The 19,732-nt window shown below is 45.4% G+C and overlaps 1 protein-coding gene across 1 annotated transcript in view; it reads right to left on the bottom strand.

The window, feature by feature from the left end:
* LAMA3 (laminin subunit alpha 3) overlaps positions 1 to 19,732 on the bottom strand; it is a 259,097-nt gene that overhangs the window by 198,860 nt on the left and 40,505 nt on the right. Inside the window, 5 exon segments of the mRNA XM_045296310.1 lie at positions 4 to 88; positions 6,228 to 6,319; positions 10,512 to 10,682; positions 11,712 to 11,830; positions 13,077 to 13,194. Coding sequence (XP_045152245.1) covers positions 4 to 88; positions 6,228 to 6,319; positions 10,512 to 10,682; positions 11,712 to 11,830; positions 13,077 to 13,194 — 585 coding nt within the window.

Here is a 19,732-nt window from a genome sequence, read left to right as displayed (position 1 = left end):
GGCCGGCCGCCATTGCCTCTGGTTGTAGCCTGCACAGCAGCGATCACACGTCTCTCCGCAGGTGTGGTGCTGACATTCACACCGAAACCTGGCCGTGTGGGTGAAACACAACCCAGTTACTTGCCATGTTGGGATTCAAATCATCCTGGTCATACTGGCAAGTGCCAGTTATTGGGCGGTGAAACGAACAGAGCCTTTTGCACCTATGATTGCAAGCCTCACCCCTCCTCCCTGCCAAGCCTGCCAAATCAGATGTGTGATCACCATTCTGCAGATGATAAAAGCCGGAGGCAGCGATATGGAAACACTTGCTAAGGTAACACTAGCGATAAAGGGAGAGCCAGATTGCAAACCTAACTCTGCCTCCAACGCCCCAGCTCGCCCTCGTCCACACCCTCCGCTGCAATGAATGAGCAACCCAGTCAGCCAGGACCCAGCTCACCCACTAAGACGTGTTCAGAATCTGTGCAGTTTGAAAACAATCCGCTTAATCAAGTAAGGCAATCACCAAGGGACATGCATGAGGAAACATCAAAAAGTATTGCTACAAAAACATGTGGTTGTGGTTCAGTGCCGGCAGACTCACATGACCCTCCACACAACAGAACAAAACTGCCCCGTCCTGCGCCAGTGTGGTAGTTACATCATTGTCAATGTAAGGATTAAGTGTGTAGGTGTGGAGTCTAGCCTGTCAATGAGGTCATAGCCCATGAGGCGTTTGTGTGGGCATAGCCTTCCCCTAAGGATTCTGGGAATTCCGGTATGTTCCTCCTTGGAGGTGGGAGACTCTCTGCTCCCAGCCTGGGAGACATAGCAGCTGACAAGACACATGGGCCCATCCTGATGCAGAGACCCCTGCCAGTGCTGACATATTTCCAACGACACTGGATCCAGAGACTTTCTACCCACTGGGCTGTGATCTCCGACATTGGCGTCATTGCATGTGTTTCATGAGTCTGAAGAGGACTTTATAGATTCATATTGGATATATGGGCTAATATCGGATTTATGGACTTGAGTCTGGACTGGGCTGGGATGTTTTCTCAATGTTCCATTGCTCATGTATACAAATCTCTTTCTTGTACACATATGTGTGTCCATGGGTTTGTTTCTCTAGCCTACCCGGACTAACACAGCCAGCCTCACATGATGCGTACTTTTGAATCCTTGGTGGCCGCCGCTGTGTCAGTCCATCTTGTCAAAGGGTCTTCCTCTCCTTTGCTGCCCCTCTGCTTTACCAACACGATGGCCTTCTCTTGGGAGGGATCTCTCCGGACAACGTATTCAGAGGATGTACCATGAAGTCTCGCCATCCTGGCCTCTAAAGAACACCCTGGCTGGACTTCTTCGAAGACGGATTGTGGCTTTCTTTCGGCGGTCTGTGGCACGTCGGTATTCTTTATAATGCGGTCTGTGGTACTTCGGTATTCTGTGTAATACCGTAATGCAAATGTGTTGAGCTTGCATCTTAGTCAATGTCCGACTTTCATGTGCATATGGGGCGATCGAACATTTCATGGCTTGGGTCAAGCAAAAGCACATACACTTCTATTTATTAACATTGCAAAAATGAAGCTCTTGTTTTCCCAACATATCGTCCATCTAGATCTATTTACTTCTGAAGGTGGTATATTGCCTTCCCTATGTTCTTTACGAAAAACTGTCAAGATTAACCATTGAATCATATCATTGTGAATGAGGGGGAGTGTGGACTGGAGACCTAAAGCCCATCTGTGATCAACTGGACATCCCCTTACAGAAGGGTCCTGGGGAGGAGATGAGCCAGTCAGGGTGCAGTATAGCAACGATGAAACATACACCTTTCTTCTAGTTCCTAAAGGCTTCCTCCTCCCACTATCAGGATCCCAATTCTACCTTACAAATCTGGCTAGACCAGAGGATGTACACTGGTACAGATAGCAACTGGAAGCACAGGGAATCTAGGACAGATTATCCCTTCAGGACCAGTGATGAGAGTGGCAATACCGGGAGGGTGGAGAGAGGGTGGGGTGGAAAAAGGGAACCGATTACAAGGATCTACATATAACCTCCTTCCTGGGGGACGGACAACAGGAAAGTGGGTGAAGGGAGACGTCGGACAGTGTAATAAGATATGACAGAATAATTTATAAATTATCAAGGGTTCATGAGTGGGGATGTGGGGAGGGAGGGGAAAAATGAGGAGCTGATACCAAGAGCTCAAGTAGGAAGCAAACGTTTCGAGAATGATGAGGGCAACAAATGTACAAATGTACTTGATACAATGGATGGATGTATGGATTGTGATAAGAGTTATATGAGCCCCCAATGAAATGATTTACAAAAAGAAAAAGAAAAAAAGATTAACCCTTTGGCATCTCCCCAAAACAGTAACCATAACTTTCCAGTCTGGCCTTGACCTTGAACCTCACTGTCCCACAAATCCCCTTTGAAGCCAATGTTTTGTTTGCAGTTTTGACTTGAAGGTGCTCTAAAGAGACTAAGGAGAGTGTATCATTAAAAAACTTGTCTGCAGCCACCTTCTGATTGTAGAGACATGTTTAAAGACATTTTGTTTGGAATAAACCCAAATTGGAACCTTAGCAATAATACTTTTTGACTTACCTTCATATCAAATGATCTCATATTGAATGAATGAAGTGTAAAATATATGAAATATCTAGACTAGGTATGGCAGCTACATAATCTACTGTCAACTTATGAAGGGGTGGGGTCTAGCCTGTCAATCAGGTCGCAGCTTGCTGACTTCATATGGAGGCACAAAGGAGATAACTTGTGCACCGGAGGCCAGATACACACACACTCCCTGTTAGACATTCCTGTTGATAAGACACATGGAACTACGCTGATAGGGCCAGAGCCCTGGAGCTGAAGAAGCCATATGGAAACCCACACCAGCACTGAGATGCTTCCACCACTGGATCCACAAGACTTTCCAACCACTGGCCTGTGATCTTCCTGCATTTGGCTTCATTGAATGGCTGCATGAGTCTATAGAGGAATTTATGGACTAGTATTGACATATGGGGTAATATCAGACTGATGGACTTGATCTCGACTGAGCTGGGGTGTTTTCTTAATGTACAATTGCTCTTTGATATAAAGTTTTCTCTAAAACACATATGAGTGTCTATGAATTTTGTTTTCTCCAGTCAACCCAGACTAACACACTGGGCAAATGTATAAAGACCAAAGTTTATTCATCGTTACCAGAGGAGAGAGGATCCTTGGTGTTGCAGTGGTTAAAGCCATTGGGACCCACCAGCCATCCCTCAGGAGACAGATGTGACAGTCTGCTTCTATGAAGATTTACAGACTTGGAAACCCTGTGGGACTGATCTACTCCGTCCTATAAGTCACGATGAGTTGAAATAGGTGTGATATCAGTGGGTTGGGGCTTGGGACCAAAGGGGTGTGAGGGGAGGAAGAGTGATTACTTAGGAAGCCTTCAGTTTCTGTTTACAATGATGCAACTTTTAGCCATGGAGATTAGTGATGATTGCACCACATGATGAATGTAATTGTGTCACTGACTGGACACATGGGAAATCTTGAAATGGCAAATGCTATGTTATATAAATATACTTACATATCTATCTATCTATACAACAAGACAAAGCAGAATCTGTTCACGAGGATCTGGAACAGTCCCGTGAGAAAATGTCTGCTTTAGAGTGCTGGTCCCCACCTGGGGTCACCCCAGAGACTTCAGGGCTCTGGGGGTTGTGACTAATCATTAGCTCTCAGAGAAGCCCACTCCCAGGGGCCGTGCCAGCTCAACAACAGCTCACTCACCAGGCCCAAAGCAGACATTACTCAGTGAGGCATGGGGGCGGGGTGGGGTGGTGGTAAAACTCTAAAAGTCTACGTTCAAAGAAGTATGACTCCACCCACACGTTTTTCCAAGTGAAGTGGAAATTGTGTAGCCATCGAGTTGGACTAGAACCCCAGGCTTTGATGTCTTATTCATCTGTGCATGAAAGAGGATTCAAACCCATTTTCTAAGCAAACCCCACTCTTGTCTAGGGAGGAGGACGGTACATCTTCAGTCACCCTCCCAAGGGGATATGTCATTCTCCCAGCTTAGCTGTTTATAAGAGCACGTGGGCAGAGATTTAACTGGCAGCGCAGAACAGCTGGCATCCAAATGGGCATTTGTCAGAATGCCAACGTCAGCTCAGTGCCATGAAACGTTTGGCTCAGGCAGGACTGAAAGATGGTTTGGGGGGGACTGATTAATGAGCAGGCAGTAGGATGACTCCCAGGTGGTAGCCATCAAGCTGTCTCCAACTCAAGGCAACCCCACGTGTACACAGCCCACCTGTGCTCTGCAGGTTTCCAAGGTCGTGACCTGGCAGAAGCAGATTGCCAGGCCTCTCTTGTGAGGCACCTCTGAGTAGGCGCAAACCACAACCCTACTGACTAGTAATCGAGAGTTTGCCATTTGTGCCCCTTGAGGACTCCTAATTAGTCTAACCAAAACACCGAACTGAATCCATGGCCATCAAATCAATTCTGTCTCATGGCAACCCTGTAGGACAGTGTAAAACTGCTCTATTGGGTTTCTAAGACTACATCTTAACCGGAGCAGACAGCCTCGTCTTTCTGCCTCAGAATAATGGGTGAGTTTGAACCACAATAGTTAACCTACTGGACTACCAGGGTTCCTTCATTACTTTAATAGAGAGATGAAGATTGAGATTATATGACAAATTTAAAAAATGGCTTGGTCCCCTCTGAGTCATACTGGCAACCCCAGATGACTGCCCTTCCTAAATCTCTCCCTCACCAGGCTGAGCGTTGACATGGAACGCATGTCCTCGCATTGGCTACACAGGGTTAGAACTCATACCCCTCTCTCAGTCTCTAACCTTTTGGATCTCGATCCTTAGTTGCCTCTTGGGAAAAGTAGGGGCAATACCATTTGCAAGATGTAGTTGTAGAAGTGTGTTGCTGTTGTTAGGTGCCATCCAGTCAGTTCGGACTCATAGCGACTGTAGGTACAACAGAATGAAATACTGCCTGGTGCTGTGCCATCCTTAAAAGTGTTCTTATGGTCGAGGCTATCAATGGAACCCCTGTGTCAATCCATCTTGTTGAAGGCTTTGCTGGTTTTCGCTGCTCTTCTACATTACCAAGCAGGACGTCCTTCTCCAGGAGATGGTCCCTCCTGACTACGTGTCTGAGTCAGTCTGGGTCCACTCGGGAAACAAACCCACAGAAGCTCAGATGTATAGGAGAGAGTTTTATACAAAGGGTACGTGTACATTAAGAAAGCATCCCAACCCAGTGCTGCCCAAGCCCACAAGTCCAACATTAGCCCATATGACATAGTTTCCAGAATCACAGCAACACACATGTACCACAGCATGACAAACGGACAGAGAGGAAGAAATGTGGATATATACAGGGTCACTGAAAACAGTATGGCTAATTTAGGGTTCCAACTCCTACATGTATGGGTTTATCCAAATAAAACATGTTTAAACATGTCTCTATCCTTAATGGGTGGCTACCATAATACAATCGTCTTAGTCTCAGAGAGCCTTGAGAAAGAAAAGTCCATTCAAATCAGATTTGGGGGCATCCGCTGGGCTAGTTGAACTTGGGGCACAGAGGTCAGATCGGAAGGTCATGGTGTCTTCCTTTTGGGATCGATTTTCTTAGAGGACGCAGGAAAATCACAGAGGCTTTACGAACATTGTAAATTGCATTTCTGAGTGAAAAGGCCAAGAAACTTGCACCAAAACTTAAAAAAAAACAACCCATCAGGATGATGCACCCGCTTCTTCTTGGAGAGTAGCAATGGCTGCCATGGGAGGATTGGTTGGAAAGCCTACCCCATCCACCCTGCATCCCTGATCTTGGCCCTTCGACGTCGTTCTACATCCAAAACACAAAGAACCTTTAGAAGGAGCACACTTTGAGTCCCTTGTGGATGTCAACACGGCACTTTGTATATGGGCTCAATGGAAGCGCACAGCATTCTTCAGGACAAGGTCAGAGCTGTAGCGACCCCATCTTCAGAAGTGTATAGAATCAGACGGAGGTCCTGTCAGACACACTAAGAGAAACGATTGCTGTACGTTTTGATATGTTGTTGTTTCATAAAAATTTCTATGATTTTGTCGCAATACTTGTTGACTCACCCTCCATGATAGGGACCCATCCCCAGAAAGAATCAGATATGACCCTGGCAAGGAGAGGAACTGTGTGCTGGTACTTACAGATTGTCCGGGTTGTTCACGCTGCACACTTCCGCATGGCCATGGCAGACACAGCGCCCCCCAATGCTGATGTCCTTTATGCTGTAGTAATACTGCACAACCGAACACAGGGGGTGTCAGCTTTCCTGAACGGCCACCGCAACCTTCCCTCCTCCACCAGTAGCCCACGTCTGTATCTATCCTGCTTCCGATCCTCGCACTCCTGAGACTGTTCTCTTGCCCACTTCGACACAAAAGGTGGCCAGGATCAGAAGTCATTTGCCTCACAACACTGATGCATTCCTTAATCAAATCATCGTTTTCAAAAACAGCCAAACTTGCCCAGTTCTAAAAATCAAGTGCTTAAAATCAATTGAGAGAAACTGACTTGGAAAAAAATCATATCCTGGGGCCTTTTGAAAAGGGATTAACGTCTTCCTAGTATTTTTCTTTCTAATCTGGAATGTATAAATGAGCTACAGCCATGCACCACATAACATCTGTCCAAGACAACATCCAACTGCATGTACATCGTGACCTCCCCACCCCCACCACTGCCTCAAGGTTACACTAGCGTTCAGATGCCCCACCCGGAAAATACAACAGCTTCCTGAATGCAACACATAGATCTTGTGGCTCCTGTACACAAAACAATCGTACTGCCAGGTATCTGGTGTGGCCATTTATACATATAACCCATGATACATATGTCCCTAGAGTTACAGTAAACACCTAGGTATATACTGTGCTGGATTTTCTCCACGTGGCAGTCTTTGTTCTGGTATCATGCAAGATCTCCCTGTTGAGTTTTGTTAGAAGCTATTGCCATGTAGTAGTGCACACAGCTCCCCAAGGCAGCGAAGCCGGTGCTAAGGGACAACAGCACAAGGGAGAAAGGAGAAGTATGGCTTTGGAAGTGAAACAAAAGGTCATTGAGGACCATGTGGGTGGAAAATCGGTGAATGCTACGGCTTGCCAATGTGGGCGTGTGCCACCCACTCAACAATCACAACGACCTTCAAAGTCAAGGGCGAAACTCTCCATGACGATCAAGGCTGGGCTGCGTTGAAAGCTACAAGTGAAAGAAAATGTGAGCGGGGCCGATGTCCGTGATAGAGAACTTGCTGATGGAGTGGATGAAGGACCAACACAAAAAGGAATCCTTCGCTTCAGGCTGATGAGCACTGCTGAGGCCTAAGGTCAAGACAGCAGACTAAGACATCGGTGTTGGTACAACATCCAAGTCCCACAACATCCTGTGTCACAGAATGTATCCATGGATGTGAAGCAATGCAAGACTGTATTTTCATTTACCCAAAAAAAGGGAGCCCGGTGACCCGATGGGTTAAGCCCTGGGCTGCTCCTGGTCCGCTTGGCAGCTGGAACCCCCCTGCTGCTCCCGGGGAGAAAGATGAGGCAGTCTGCTTCCAGAAAGAGCTACAGGCTCGGCAAGCCCTGTGGAGCAGTTCGACTGTGTCCGGTAAGTCCATGTACGTCGGAATCAGCTTGACCGCTGTGGGGTTTTAGGTTGCTTTTTCGTTTGGTTTTGGTCTATGTGTAAATAAGCCTCCTTGGACCGTGAGTGGTGCAGGTATGTGTGTGGCTACTAATGGTTTGAACCCACCCAGAGGCACCTTGGTAGAAATACCTGGTGATCTGTTCCCAGCAATGCAAACCTTATACAGTGCAGCTGGATGCACGAGGTCGCCATGGGTGGGACTTGGGAAGGGACATTTACAAAGATGAATCGGATACAGCTCAGAGGCAGGCGGGACCCCCAGCAGGTGTGGCAGCCCCACTGGCTGTGTGAGTAAAACCAAGTCAGAGGTGCAAGCCACACAAGGTCCAACAATGGGCTGTCAGCCCAGCCAAGGACTGGCTCTGTCCCCGGGCCACAAGGAAGTGCCTGCCGTCTCATTCCCCACGCTCCTGTAGCGACAATCGACAATCAGTGCACGTTCTGCCAGCTCTTAACAGAAGACTGCACGGGAGTCTGAGATGAATGTGGGGGCGGTCAGGCTAGCTGTCTTCTCAGTCGTGTTGCCCGTGAGAAGACCCCCTGTCAGTGAGGAAGCTTTTGGATCCCGAAGGACAAAAAGCCTTTTGTATCTTTTTTTGTTTTTTTTGGTTGAATGCCTTCATCTTCAGGTACTCCCTTCTTCGGATGCTGGGGTTCGGTCTGTTTTACTAATTAAAAACTTAAAAGTGTCAAAGCTTCCTGGTCACATCCTACTTTATCGGGAGACATTAACAAGCCCTCTTGTTAATCCTGGATGAATCTGAGTGACAAGGGAGCACTCAGAGAGAGAGGCCTTGGTGCCCACCACCACAGAGCTTTCTCTACCAGGATATGAAGTTGCCATGGTAAGAAAAGGGCTAGGTCGGCCTTTCACCCAGCAAAGCACATGACTTGTGGGATAGCTGTAAAAGGCCAGCCAGAGGGCCTCAGCTCATGGCAACCCTATGCCCAGGGCACTGAGATCTGCCCAGCCCTTCCCCGGCCCTTGGATCCACTGTGGATGGGACCAGAGAGGGTTCACTAGCTCTCCCCTAACTTTTCAGTAGTGGAGCACGAGGCGCTGCCCTGTCCCCCTTAATCTGGAAACATCACGGAAACCTGTTCAGCATCATGGCCTCATGGCCACCCATCAGCCTCCCCTGACAGTGTGATAAGACAGCCCATATTCTATCCCTCACTCCAAAGAGTCATAAATTTGGGTGGTTGGGATTATATGTGTGTATGACTTTGTTAAGAAAACAAATCACTGAATGGCAGAGGCTATGTTGACCATAGTGAAATGCACATGGACTCCCTGCTATCGAGTTGATGCTGACTCATAAAGACCCTAAAAGACAACGTAGAACTGCCTCTGTGAGTTTCTGAGACTGGAAATCCCCTAAGGGAGTAGAAAGCCCCATCTTTCTCTCTTGGAGGAGCTGGTGGTTTTGAACTGCTGACCCTGCAGTCATCAGCCCAGCACATAGCTACTCTGCCACCAAGGCCACTGAACTACACATATGGATGGCTGCCAGACTTACAAACCCCCAAAAGGCAAAAGGAGCTGACCCGTGGCCAGGGCATGTGGAGAAATGGAAGTACAGTGGGGAGCAGCTTTATCAGAAAGTCCAGCCCTCCCTGCAAATATCCACCCTCCGGTCCAGTGGAGTGGCCACCTCTGGAGCAGCTCAGAGCAGGCTAAGTGGGCGGGCGATGGCTCAAGCAGGCCATCTACACCCACGGATCTCAGCCTTTTCCTTGAAATCGCTTAAAACTGAAGCTAAACTTTTTTTGTATCTCTTCCGTCCTTTCCCAGCTCTCTGATATTACCTACGGGGCTGGGGGTGGGGAACAACTCTGCAAGGTGTCCTGGGCAGCTCCCAGTCCCTGCCCAGGTCTGCTCTCCACCCTGCTCCTTCTCCTAAACAGAGCCGACTGCATGGACAGACTGCCTTGCCTTTGGTGCTCAGTTGGGTTTGGCCGAAAGCAGACACTGGCAGGAAATCAAAGAGTGGAAGAAGGGTGAATTCTGGGTATTAATTCTGTTGGCTCCCTCCTGGAAGGCAGGGGTACTATCCTAACACCTAAGAGTGAGAGATGCTCAGGATATTCATCTACGACTGTTCGTCAGTATCTGTGTTCTCCTCTGCAGCTTCTTGGGCCCACAACTGGATTGCATGACCCAGCTTCCTTGCTTCTAGGTTGGACAATGTAGGAGCCTCAAAACATTGGTGGAAAATGGAATTGAAAGATAATACATTTTCCCACCACCTTCTGGAAACACCCTCATAACTGAGCAGTTCTTGTCAGTATAAGTGATCTGTGGGATTAAAGAAGGTATATTTTCTCTATCTCTTCTCTCTTCTGTCCACTGTTGACACAGGGGATAAAAAGGAAAATTCTGGGCCCAGCATGATAGCGGTGACACTAGACAGAAAGAGTCTAGACCCCTGAATTGCTGCACAGAGCAGTTCCCCACTGTTGACCCACGCTGCACTACGGCACAAGCCTTTATTTGTCCACGCCTCTGAGATTTTGGAGCTAGCACTATTAGTATTATCCTACCAAGATTACCATCCCCTCAGGCTGGCTAGCATCTTGGGCGTTTTATCTTTTTTTTATTAGGATGATGATTTTTCTTCAAACACCCAAACTCCTAATTCAAGAAGCATATCAAACAAGAACAACACCCATCCCTCCACCATCCCTGGCTAAGCCGCTTACTTGAAAGAGATCAAGGCAATTAACTTGATAAACAAAAATAGTAGTAAAAGCTGTTGACTCCACACTTGAAAGCCACGACTTACCCGTCGCGTGACTGTTGGATCTTGCTGGGCTTTGGAGATGAGATGTCCAAGAAGGGTGTTGGTTTGAAGAAAACGCAAGCGGATGTTTGTTGCCTTGGTGAACTCCCTCAGGGTATGAGAGAAAGTAAAATTTTTTGCACCTGGCCGGCCATTTATCAAGGACACAACAACCTAAAAATAACCACACACATATAAAGGGGGGGAAATCCTTTCATCAAAATTCAGCAGCAACTAAACAAAAATAACTCACGTGCCCTGAAGCACCTGGCTTCCTTGAGCCACTAGCTGTGTGTAGGTGGTCTTGGGTCTCATTTGTGTCTAAAGCTATGGTTGCCAGTTTCATCTCCTCTTTCCTTCCTAGTTCCAGGGTCTGGCAACGGGTTCGTGAAACCTGGCCTTTCTGGGGTGGTGTCGTTTCATGTTCAATCCCTTTGCTCTACCAGTGCAGTTGCAGGGAGGGGCTAAACAGCTATGGAATATGGGAAATGTGTTCCAACCCATAAAGGTAAAGAAATGTGCTGAGCGGCATCAGAGTAACAGGGCTAACGTCATCAAAGGGAGGTTGAAGAAGGAAGCTCCCTGACTCTGAGCTTGGCAGTGATGGAGACAAATCCGCCTGCACACCAGCAGGCTTGGTTGCAGCCATTTGAAACGTGACCCACTTGCCACTATTGGAAGATGCTGGGTGAGCCACTGGGGAAAGATCCTCTGCTTAAAGAAAGGAGCTGACACCCTTTAGGAAAGTTTATTGGCAACTCAGTCCCTGTTCACTGGGCCTTACCATTTCTCTGGACTCTCACCCGATTTTCCCCACCTCCATTTTTCCAAACAACAGTCAAATGTAACCCCAATTTTTTGCTCCCCAACAGATGGCACCCATCCTGCCACAAGAGCTCAGGGACTAGGGAGCCCCTGCATGCATGCAGGGGATAATAGAGGAGGGGTCATTGCCGCACTCACCAGTGACTTACTTGCCACCAGAAAGGAGAGGGTTAGATCCTGGACCATGAATCCTGAATCCTGATCTCCCAGGGAGAGAATTCAGGACTCTAACCAGAATTCCCAACCCCACTCATTCTGGGAGACCTCGGTGTGATTAATTTGTCGCTCCGTCCTTAGCGCTGATTTCCAGCTTAATCTGCGTTAATTCTGCAGGTTCACTGCCGAGCCTTATCCCTCACACCACCCACGTGGACTCACCTCGCCGTTCTCCAAAGGGTTGATCCGAGAGTACTCAGTAACACAAAGGGCCTTGTCATCCCGAGTGAGGGCCTGATTTGCCTCCTGCCCAAATTGTTCCACACAGTCTTGTTCCGAATCTAGGAAGAAAAAGAAATGTACGTATCATAGAATGAAGGTTTCATTGTTGGTGTCCATCTCTTATAAAGGCTTGTGTTCGCTTAAGAAAGGAAAAAAGAACCGTTTAAGGCTTCTAGGTAAAATCTTGGCATGTTTCATTCGTGAACGAAACTCACTTTCAGCTGCAATATTTGAAGATGAGGCTTTATATCTTCACACCCCGTCAGACCAGGTTACCCTCTCAGGTGCTCTCACGGAAAAGGTGTGCACGCTGCAAGCCCACCTCCTGTCCTCCTCAATTCATCGTAAGGCTCCGTGGCATTGCTATCCCTCATTCACAAGGACAGCAAGCCCAAGGCAAGTAACTCACCACAAAGGATCCATGCAGATGGAGCTCACCTCCTCATTCGATATCAAACTAAAAGGCTGGAGCGGTGGCCCACTTATAGGTACACTGCCTTACTCCAAATAATGGAAGAACTGTGATCATAAAGGCAGTGCATCCTCAGGGTTGCATGTGGTATCCTTGGCATAAGCACGCACATACTTATGAAATAGAGATATTCTGAGGGCTAATTTAGAAGATTAAAAATAACAAGCCTCTTATCCCAACCCCCCCGTGGCTTAATGTTCAGCCAAATAATAGATGGGCAAACAAACAGCACTAATTGCATAGGAATGGTGTAAAACTGGGCAATGTTTTGTCCTATTGTACATAATGTCACTAGGAATCAGAACAACAGAAACAACGGGAGGCAAACAATAGCCCCAGGGAGGTACGGACTCCTTAGAACAACTAGTAATACCGGCTCAAAGGGCAGTATGTGCCCAGGGATAAGGTTCTGAAGGCGGCAGGGCCAGGAAAGGAGGACGCAGGGAAATGGTCAGCACAGGACGGAAGTGGGAAGAGAGTGTGCTGTTCTGTTGCAGGGTTGCAAGCAGTAACTCGAATCAACCTGCGTGGCTTGTTGAGTGGAAAACCAATTTGCCCTGTAAATGGTTACCCAGATGCCAATAAAAACTTTAAGAGATAGCAAACAATTGAATCAGCATCATGGAACACTTCACATACTAACTATTGAATGGGGAACTAACTTGCTCTGCAAATTTTCACCTAAAACATAATTTAAGAAAATGTTTGTTGTTTAAAGAGTGACCGGTCTCTAGCTAGCAACACTGAGAGACTAATTTTCAAATAAGGCCCGTAATATTGATCAGCTGGAAATAATTAAAGCCCCACATAACGTGGTAGACACGATTACTTACGAGCAAAATATTGCCATGGTACATAGGTGTTTCCAAAATCCACAGATCGTTCCAAGACCCAAAGTTCAGGGCGAGGAGAGTTTGCAAATTTGATTATGATATAGGCCACCTGAAAAAGCTGATAAAGCAAAAGAGAGTTATTAAAGTCACCTGGTGTATCCACAGTTGCAACTACCTCTATGGGATGCTGATTTCCACAGCAAACCATCCAGCACAAACTCTCTCTCAGGAGCCAGATCCTTAATTCCAACTGCCTAATGGCCATCACTGCCTAGAGGCAGCCTCCCTAGGTTCTTGTATTCAAAACCAAAATCATTTTTCTTTCTCTACCAGATCTATAATCACCATCTTCTTTATATTTCAAAAAGTGTGGCCTTGAGTTTCAACTGCCTACATAGCAGCAGTCAGGGAATCCCAGTGTTAAACAATATGGACCGTGTGCTTTGAGGGCCAAGAGTCAACAGTCCAGGAGTCTCGCAGGCCTGCTTCTAGGCACTGGAGAGGCGACAGCTGCAGAAGTGAGATCCGACCAGCTTGTTGGTGGGGTATGGCACCTCCTTTTTCTAGATCATCTACACTGTTTTGTTGCCTGATTAGTCTCCCTCTTACTTATTTTCTTATCCTCCCTGTCCCTCTGTTCCTCGTGACACCAAACGCAAAATTCCAGTTGCCATAAAGCTGTTTCTGACAAGTTGATGTGTGTCAGACTAGCATTGTCCTCTATAACACTTTAAAAAAAATAGTTTTATTGATCTATAATTCACATATCATACAGTTCAATAGTTTAAATATAGTAAAGTGCAGTTAGCACTACAATCAATTTTTAAAAAACATTTTATGAGGGGCTCATACGACTCTTATCACAATCCATACACACATCAATTGTGTAAAGCGCATTTGTACTTCATTCTCAAAACATTTTCTCTCCACTTAAACCCCTGACATTAGGTCCTCATTTTCCCCTCCCTCCTCGCTCCCCCCTCCCTCATGAGCCCTTGATAGTTTATAAATTGTCATTTTGTCATATCTTGCCCTGTCCGACGTCTCCCCTCACCCACTTTTCTGTTGTCCGTCCCCCAGGGAGGAGGTCACATATAGTCCCTTGTAATCGGTTCCCTCCTTCCTACCCACTCTCCCTCCACCCTCCCTAGAGCCCACATGGAAGAAGCACACCAGCCTATGCAATCACGAGGTGTCGAAGGGATCAGGTGTAAGGCATCATCAGAACAAAAAATCTTACCATAGTGAATGATGGGGGGAGTGCAGAGTGGAGACCCAAAGCCTATTAGTAGGCCACTGGAGATCCCCTTGCAGAGGGGTCTCAGGGAGGAGATGAGCCAGTCAGGATGCGATGTAACAACGACGAGAAATACAACTTTCCTCTAGTTCCTAAATGTTTCCTCCCCGCTCCCACTACCATGACTAGAATTCAACCTTGCAATTCTGGCTAGACCAGAGGATGTACACTGGTACAGATAGGAACTGAAAATACAGGGAATCCAGGGTGGATGAGCCCTACAGGACCAATGGTGTTAGTTACATCAATTTTTAGAACATTTTCTTCTTTCTTGTACTCATTATTATTAGCTCCCTATCCCCGCACCCCACACCCGCCCAATCTTGCCTCCAATAACCCTAAGGAAGTATTAATCTAGTTATTGTCTTTATAAATTTACCTATCCTGGAATTGCAATAAAGAAATTCATGTCCCACCCCCAAAAAAAGTGACAACAAAATAAGATATAAAAAATCCTCGCTCTAAGAGAAAACAGAAGATAATAGAAAGTAGAACAATTATGTTCCATTTTAGCATGACAATGTCTGTAACAATTCACTTTCCAATGTACTGAGAGTGTAAGCATGTCCACATCTCTGGCCAATGGTGCAAAAGGATTCAATGGAGGCTCAATCCAAGTGAGAACTCTGCAAATGAATTTTAGTCTTTCACTGTCATTGGTAGCCTTCTGAAAACTGGGTTCTCAGAATTTAAACCCCTAATGCAATTCTCTCCTCTCGTCTTCAATTTTAGTGTTGACAATCCTTGGATCACATGGGCTGGTCTGCTCCTTCTGGCACCTCACTTACATGGCTCTTTCCGTAGGGTTTTCATTGACTGGTTCGTTGAAAGTAGATAGGCAAGTCTTTCTTCCCAACCACCTCAGCCTGGGCTTGAATCTTAAGGTTTTTGTTACCAGCTATAGAAACATTTGTACCACACAAGGAGCAGGAACATGAAAAAGCATGAAGGGTATATGGCAGAGCTCTGGTGATGCTTTCTTCATCCTCCCACTCTTGAATCCCAAGATGCCTTCCACAGCGGGCCCACAGGATGCCTTGCAGCCCATGCTATCCCTTTCTTTCAAAATGTTTCCAACTTAAATTTTGGACTCTGACCAAGGGTAATGTAACTGAGAGGAATTACTGAAACCCAAATCAAGGCTGAGCATGATAGTGGGACAAGAGGAAAGTCAAAGGAAATAGAGGAAAGAGCTAGGAGGCAAAGGGCATTTATAGACGTCTAAATAAAGGCATGTACATATGTAAATATATTTATATATAAGGATGAGGATATAGATTCATGTGCATATATTTATAGTTTAGTATTAAGGTAGCATATGGACATGGGGCCTCCACTCAAGTACTCCCTCAATGCAAGAATACTTTGTTCTATTAAACTGGCATTCCATGATGCTCACCTTCCCAACACAATCGCTGACGACAAAGCAGGTCCATAAGCAAATGTGGTGAAGAAAGCTGATGGAGCCTGGCTATCAAAAGATATAGCATCTAGGGTCTTAAAGACTTGAAGGTAAACAAGCGGCCATCTAGCTCAGAAGCAACAAAACCCACATGGAAGAAGCACACCATCCTGTGTGATCATGAGATGTCAAAGGGATCAGGTATCAGGCATCAAAGAACAAAAAATCGTATCATTATGAATGAGGGGTAGTGAGGAGTGGGGACCCAATACCCATCTATAGGCAACTGGACATCCCCTTATGGAAGGGTCGTGGGGAGAAGACGAGCCAGTCAGGGTGCAGTGTAGCAAAGATGAAACACAAAACTTTCCTCTAGTTCCTAAATGCTTCCTCTCCCTCACCTCTCCCACCACCATTATCATGATCCCAATTCTACCTTACAAATTTGGCTAGACCAGAGAATGTACACTGGTACAGATAGGAACTGGAAACTCAGGGAATCCAGAGCGGATGATCCCTTCAGGACCAGTGGTGAGAGTGGCGATACCGGGAGGGGATAGGGAGGGTGCGGTGGAAAGGGGGAACCAATTACAAGGATCTACATATAACCTCTTCCCTGATGGACAACAGAAAAGTGGGTAAAGAGAGACGTCGGACAGGGCAAGATATGACAAAATAATAATAATTTATAAATTATCAAGGGTTCATGAAGGAGGGGGAAGCGGGGAGGGAGGGTGTAAAAATGAGGAGCTGATGCCAGGGGCTTAAGTGAAGAGCAAATGTTTTGAGAATGATGAGGGCAATGAATGTACAAATGTGCTTTACACAATGGATGGATGGATGGATTGTGATAAGAGTTGTTTGAGCCCCCAATAAAATGATTTTAAAAACAACATGAAAGCAAAAAAAAAAAAAAAGGAAAAAGAGAAAGATTAAAAAAAAATTTTTTTTGTACTCTGAGGGCTATATATTTCCCAAAAAGTCTGGTATGACAATGAACAAAACCACAAAACAATCCACATAACCCTGTAAATGAGCGGGAAGGATTCCTTCACCAGACCCTCTAACCTTCCGTCCCACAGCAGATGTAACAGTGACTGTGAAGATAATGCCGGCCCTCTCCATGAGCTCCCCGGCAGAGCTATGCAGACACTGAGCTCATTCAGTTAGGGAGAGAAGGAACACACAGACCCTGTGGGAGCCTTTCCTCACCTGGAAAAATACAAAGGTGTTCTGATCCTTTTATTTCTCACTTACTGTAGGATGGGCAAAGTTATTATAATTTAAAGTAAATAGCTAAAAATCTGAGAACTACCAGCCAACGTCAATCTTCCAAAGCCAGAACTAGAGGCAGGAAAAGGTAGAACAAGGTTTCTCAACCATTTTGGCCCCAGAACCCTTTACATTTTTTAAAACTATGGAAGATCTCAAAAAGCATCCTACAGGTTATAGCTATCAATATTCACTATATAGGAAATTAAAATTACATATATTCTATAATGCACTTTACATATATTTATTTACTATTATATATTAACTTGCTTAATGGAGCCCCAGTGTCTGTCTCAGCCTCAGCAATTGCCATCGAAAAGGTCAATGTGTCTTACCCCCACGCGCCCCCCAGGTGTCTCCACAGGAGAAAGAGGTGGCAGTCTGCGTCTGTAAAGCTGTACGGCGCTGGATCCCATCTCAGGCAGGTGACTCAGTGCTATGAGTCAGAGTTGGCTTGATGGCAATGGGTTAAATTGTTTTGATTAACGCTTTTAAAATGATAATAAACTCATGACATGTTACCAAAAATAAGGTATTTTATGAAAAAAACAACGCTGACTATCACAAAGCCAAAAAAAAACAGTGAAAATAATGGACACCTTTACATTTTTTTGCAAATTCTTTAAGTGTCTGTTTAACAGAAGGCAACTGCAAGTGGATTCTCCTCTCTGGTTCCGCATTCACTCAGTTGAGATGCGCTGGTTTGGTTGGAGTATTTAAAGCTGGCGGCTGGTGGACACGTAATGAGAAAAGGAAAGGGACTGCTGGAAAGCCTTGGAAATGCTCCTTTGCTCGCAGACTGTGCGTGAAGAACCACTGCTCTAGGTCAGAATGGTTTACCCTTTGCACTAAGAAACCTTTTTGCATATCTCCAAAGGAAGAATGATCACATCCATGGCTGAAAACCGTAAGTTCTGTCCCACTCAAAGATCTACTCTTTGATCTTGAAACGATTGCTTACCGGCATTCAAGTGAACACTCCCAGATTGTCTATCAGAACTTGGAAAAACTGATCTAATCTCACTGAGAAAAACGCATTAGGAATTTATAAGGTATTCTGAAAACCACAAAGCAATCGGTTGTAAGAATTTCTAAAGACATACATTGTTATTACACAGGGAATTCATAGGAAATTCAAGAACTCCCAGTTTGTCAAATCAGAACAAACACATTTCTTTTAAAACTATATGTGCATCGCTCTGGTGCCACACTAAAACAGGGCAGGTTTTCAGCTATGTGGATAAGACAGGCTAGATCCCATTTGGGGGTACTGGCATGATACAATACATTTTAGGTTTTCCTATAGAACCTCATGACCCTAGCACACACACCAAATATTTGTTTTTGGAATAGTTTGTGATTTAAGAATTATTGTCTTCCAGGTAGCATAAGTGCTTCTCAAACATTCTCTCATTTAAACGTCACACACACACACACACACACACACACACACACACACACACACGTTGTGCTTTATTAACCCCACTTTACAGATGAAGAATATGTGCATTAGGATAGATAGCAGATTCACTCAGCACAGGATCTAATTGGTACAGGGATTCCCCAACTTTGAGAAAGTTCACTTTGCCCCACTTCATTTTTACAAAAAGCTTGTTAGCACCTGTGTTCACGAATCAAAAGAAATTCAAAGAGGATTTCTGTGTTTATGCTAAGGTGACCAGATTTTAAATTGGTAAAGCAGCACAAAAGCGGGACCCCATTGATAAAACTCATATCCTGGTGAAACAGCCACACAGCAGCCGAAAACCGTATACCCTAGCTTGTCGTGCATTCTTTCCAAAAATCGGGACTTTTTAAAAACACCGCAGGACGCGGGGGGGAAAAACTTAAAAAATCAGGACTGTCCCACCAAAAGCGGGATGTCTGGTCACAGGAAAAGGCAAAAAGCTAAACTAGCAATCAGCATTTTTGTGGCAATCCATTGAAGAGGCAGCCCTCACTTGAAGCAGCACAAGTGGTGCTACCATGGCCCTTCTCAAATAATTACCCTCCACATCTCAGCATCGAACCAACCTAGCTGTGACTGTGTCTCTGAACCCTAGATAGAAGTGCTACTTTAGGATTCATGTGTTCTTTGGGATGATTTTGATAGGTTATTTATTATGATCTGGAGACATTCAAAAATGTTTGCCATATAAATTAATTGAAAAATTTGACAACATACCAAGCTAAAAGATCAGCATAAAAAAATTAATTGGAATCTTATATATTAAAGAACAGGAATATGAAAGGAAATTTAAAGAACAATACCATTTACAATAACCACTTCAAATCTGTTGAGTCAGGCACCGATCTGGGACATTAGGAACAGCCTGACGTGCCCTTATCAGACCGAGATAAAAGGGCTCCAGGACAATGAGCCACCTCCTCGGTATCAGGGGGAACAATCAAGACACCACCCTACCTCAGAATTTCATGGAGGGAGATGGCTTAAGTCCCTGCATCTGCAGCTCCTATCCCTCCCTTCTTTTTCTTTCTTTTTTTTTTTAGTTCTGTCATAAGATTTTTAATTTTCCAGTTCTTTGGCCCATTAGTTTTCTTTTTTTCCCCCAATCATTTTATTAGGGCTCATACAACTCTTATCACAATCCATACACACATCAATTGTGTAAAGCACATTTGTACATTCATTGCCCTCATCATTCTCAAAACATTTGCTCTCCA

The sequence above is a fragment of the Echinops telfairi genome, unplaced genomic scaffold (genome assembly GCF_000313985.2).
Source record: "Echinops telfairi isolate 266 unplaced genomic scaffold, ASM31398v2 ScPeMD7_7400;HRSCAF=8409, whole genome shotgun sequence".
Lineage (NCBI taxonomy): Eukaryota > Metazoa > Chordata > Mammalia > Afrosoricida > Tenrecidae > Echinops > Echinops telfairi.
This window is presented reverse-complemented; position numbering and strand designations above follow the sequence as displayed.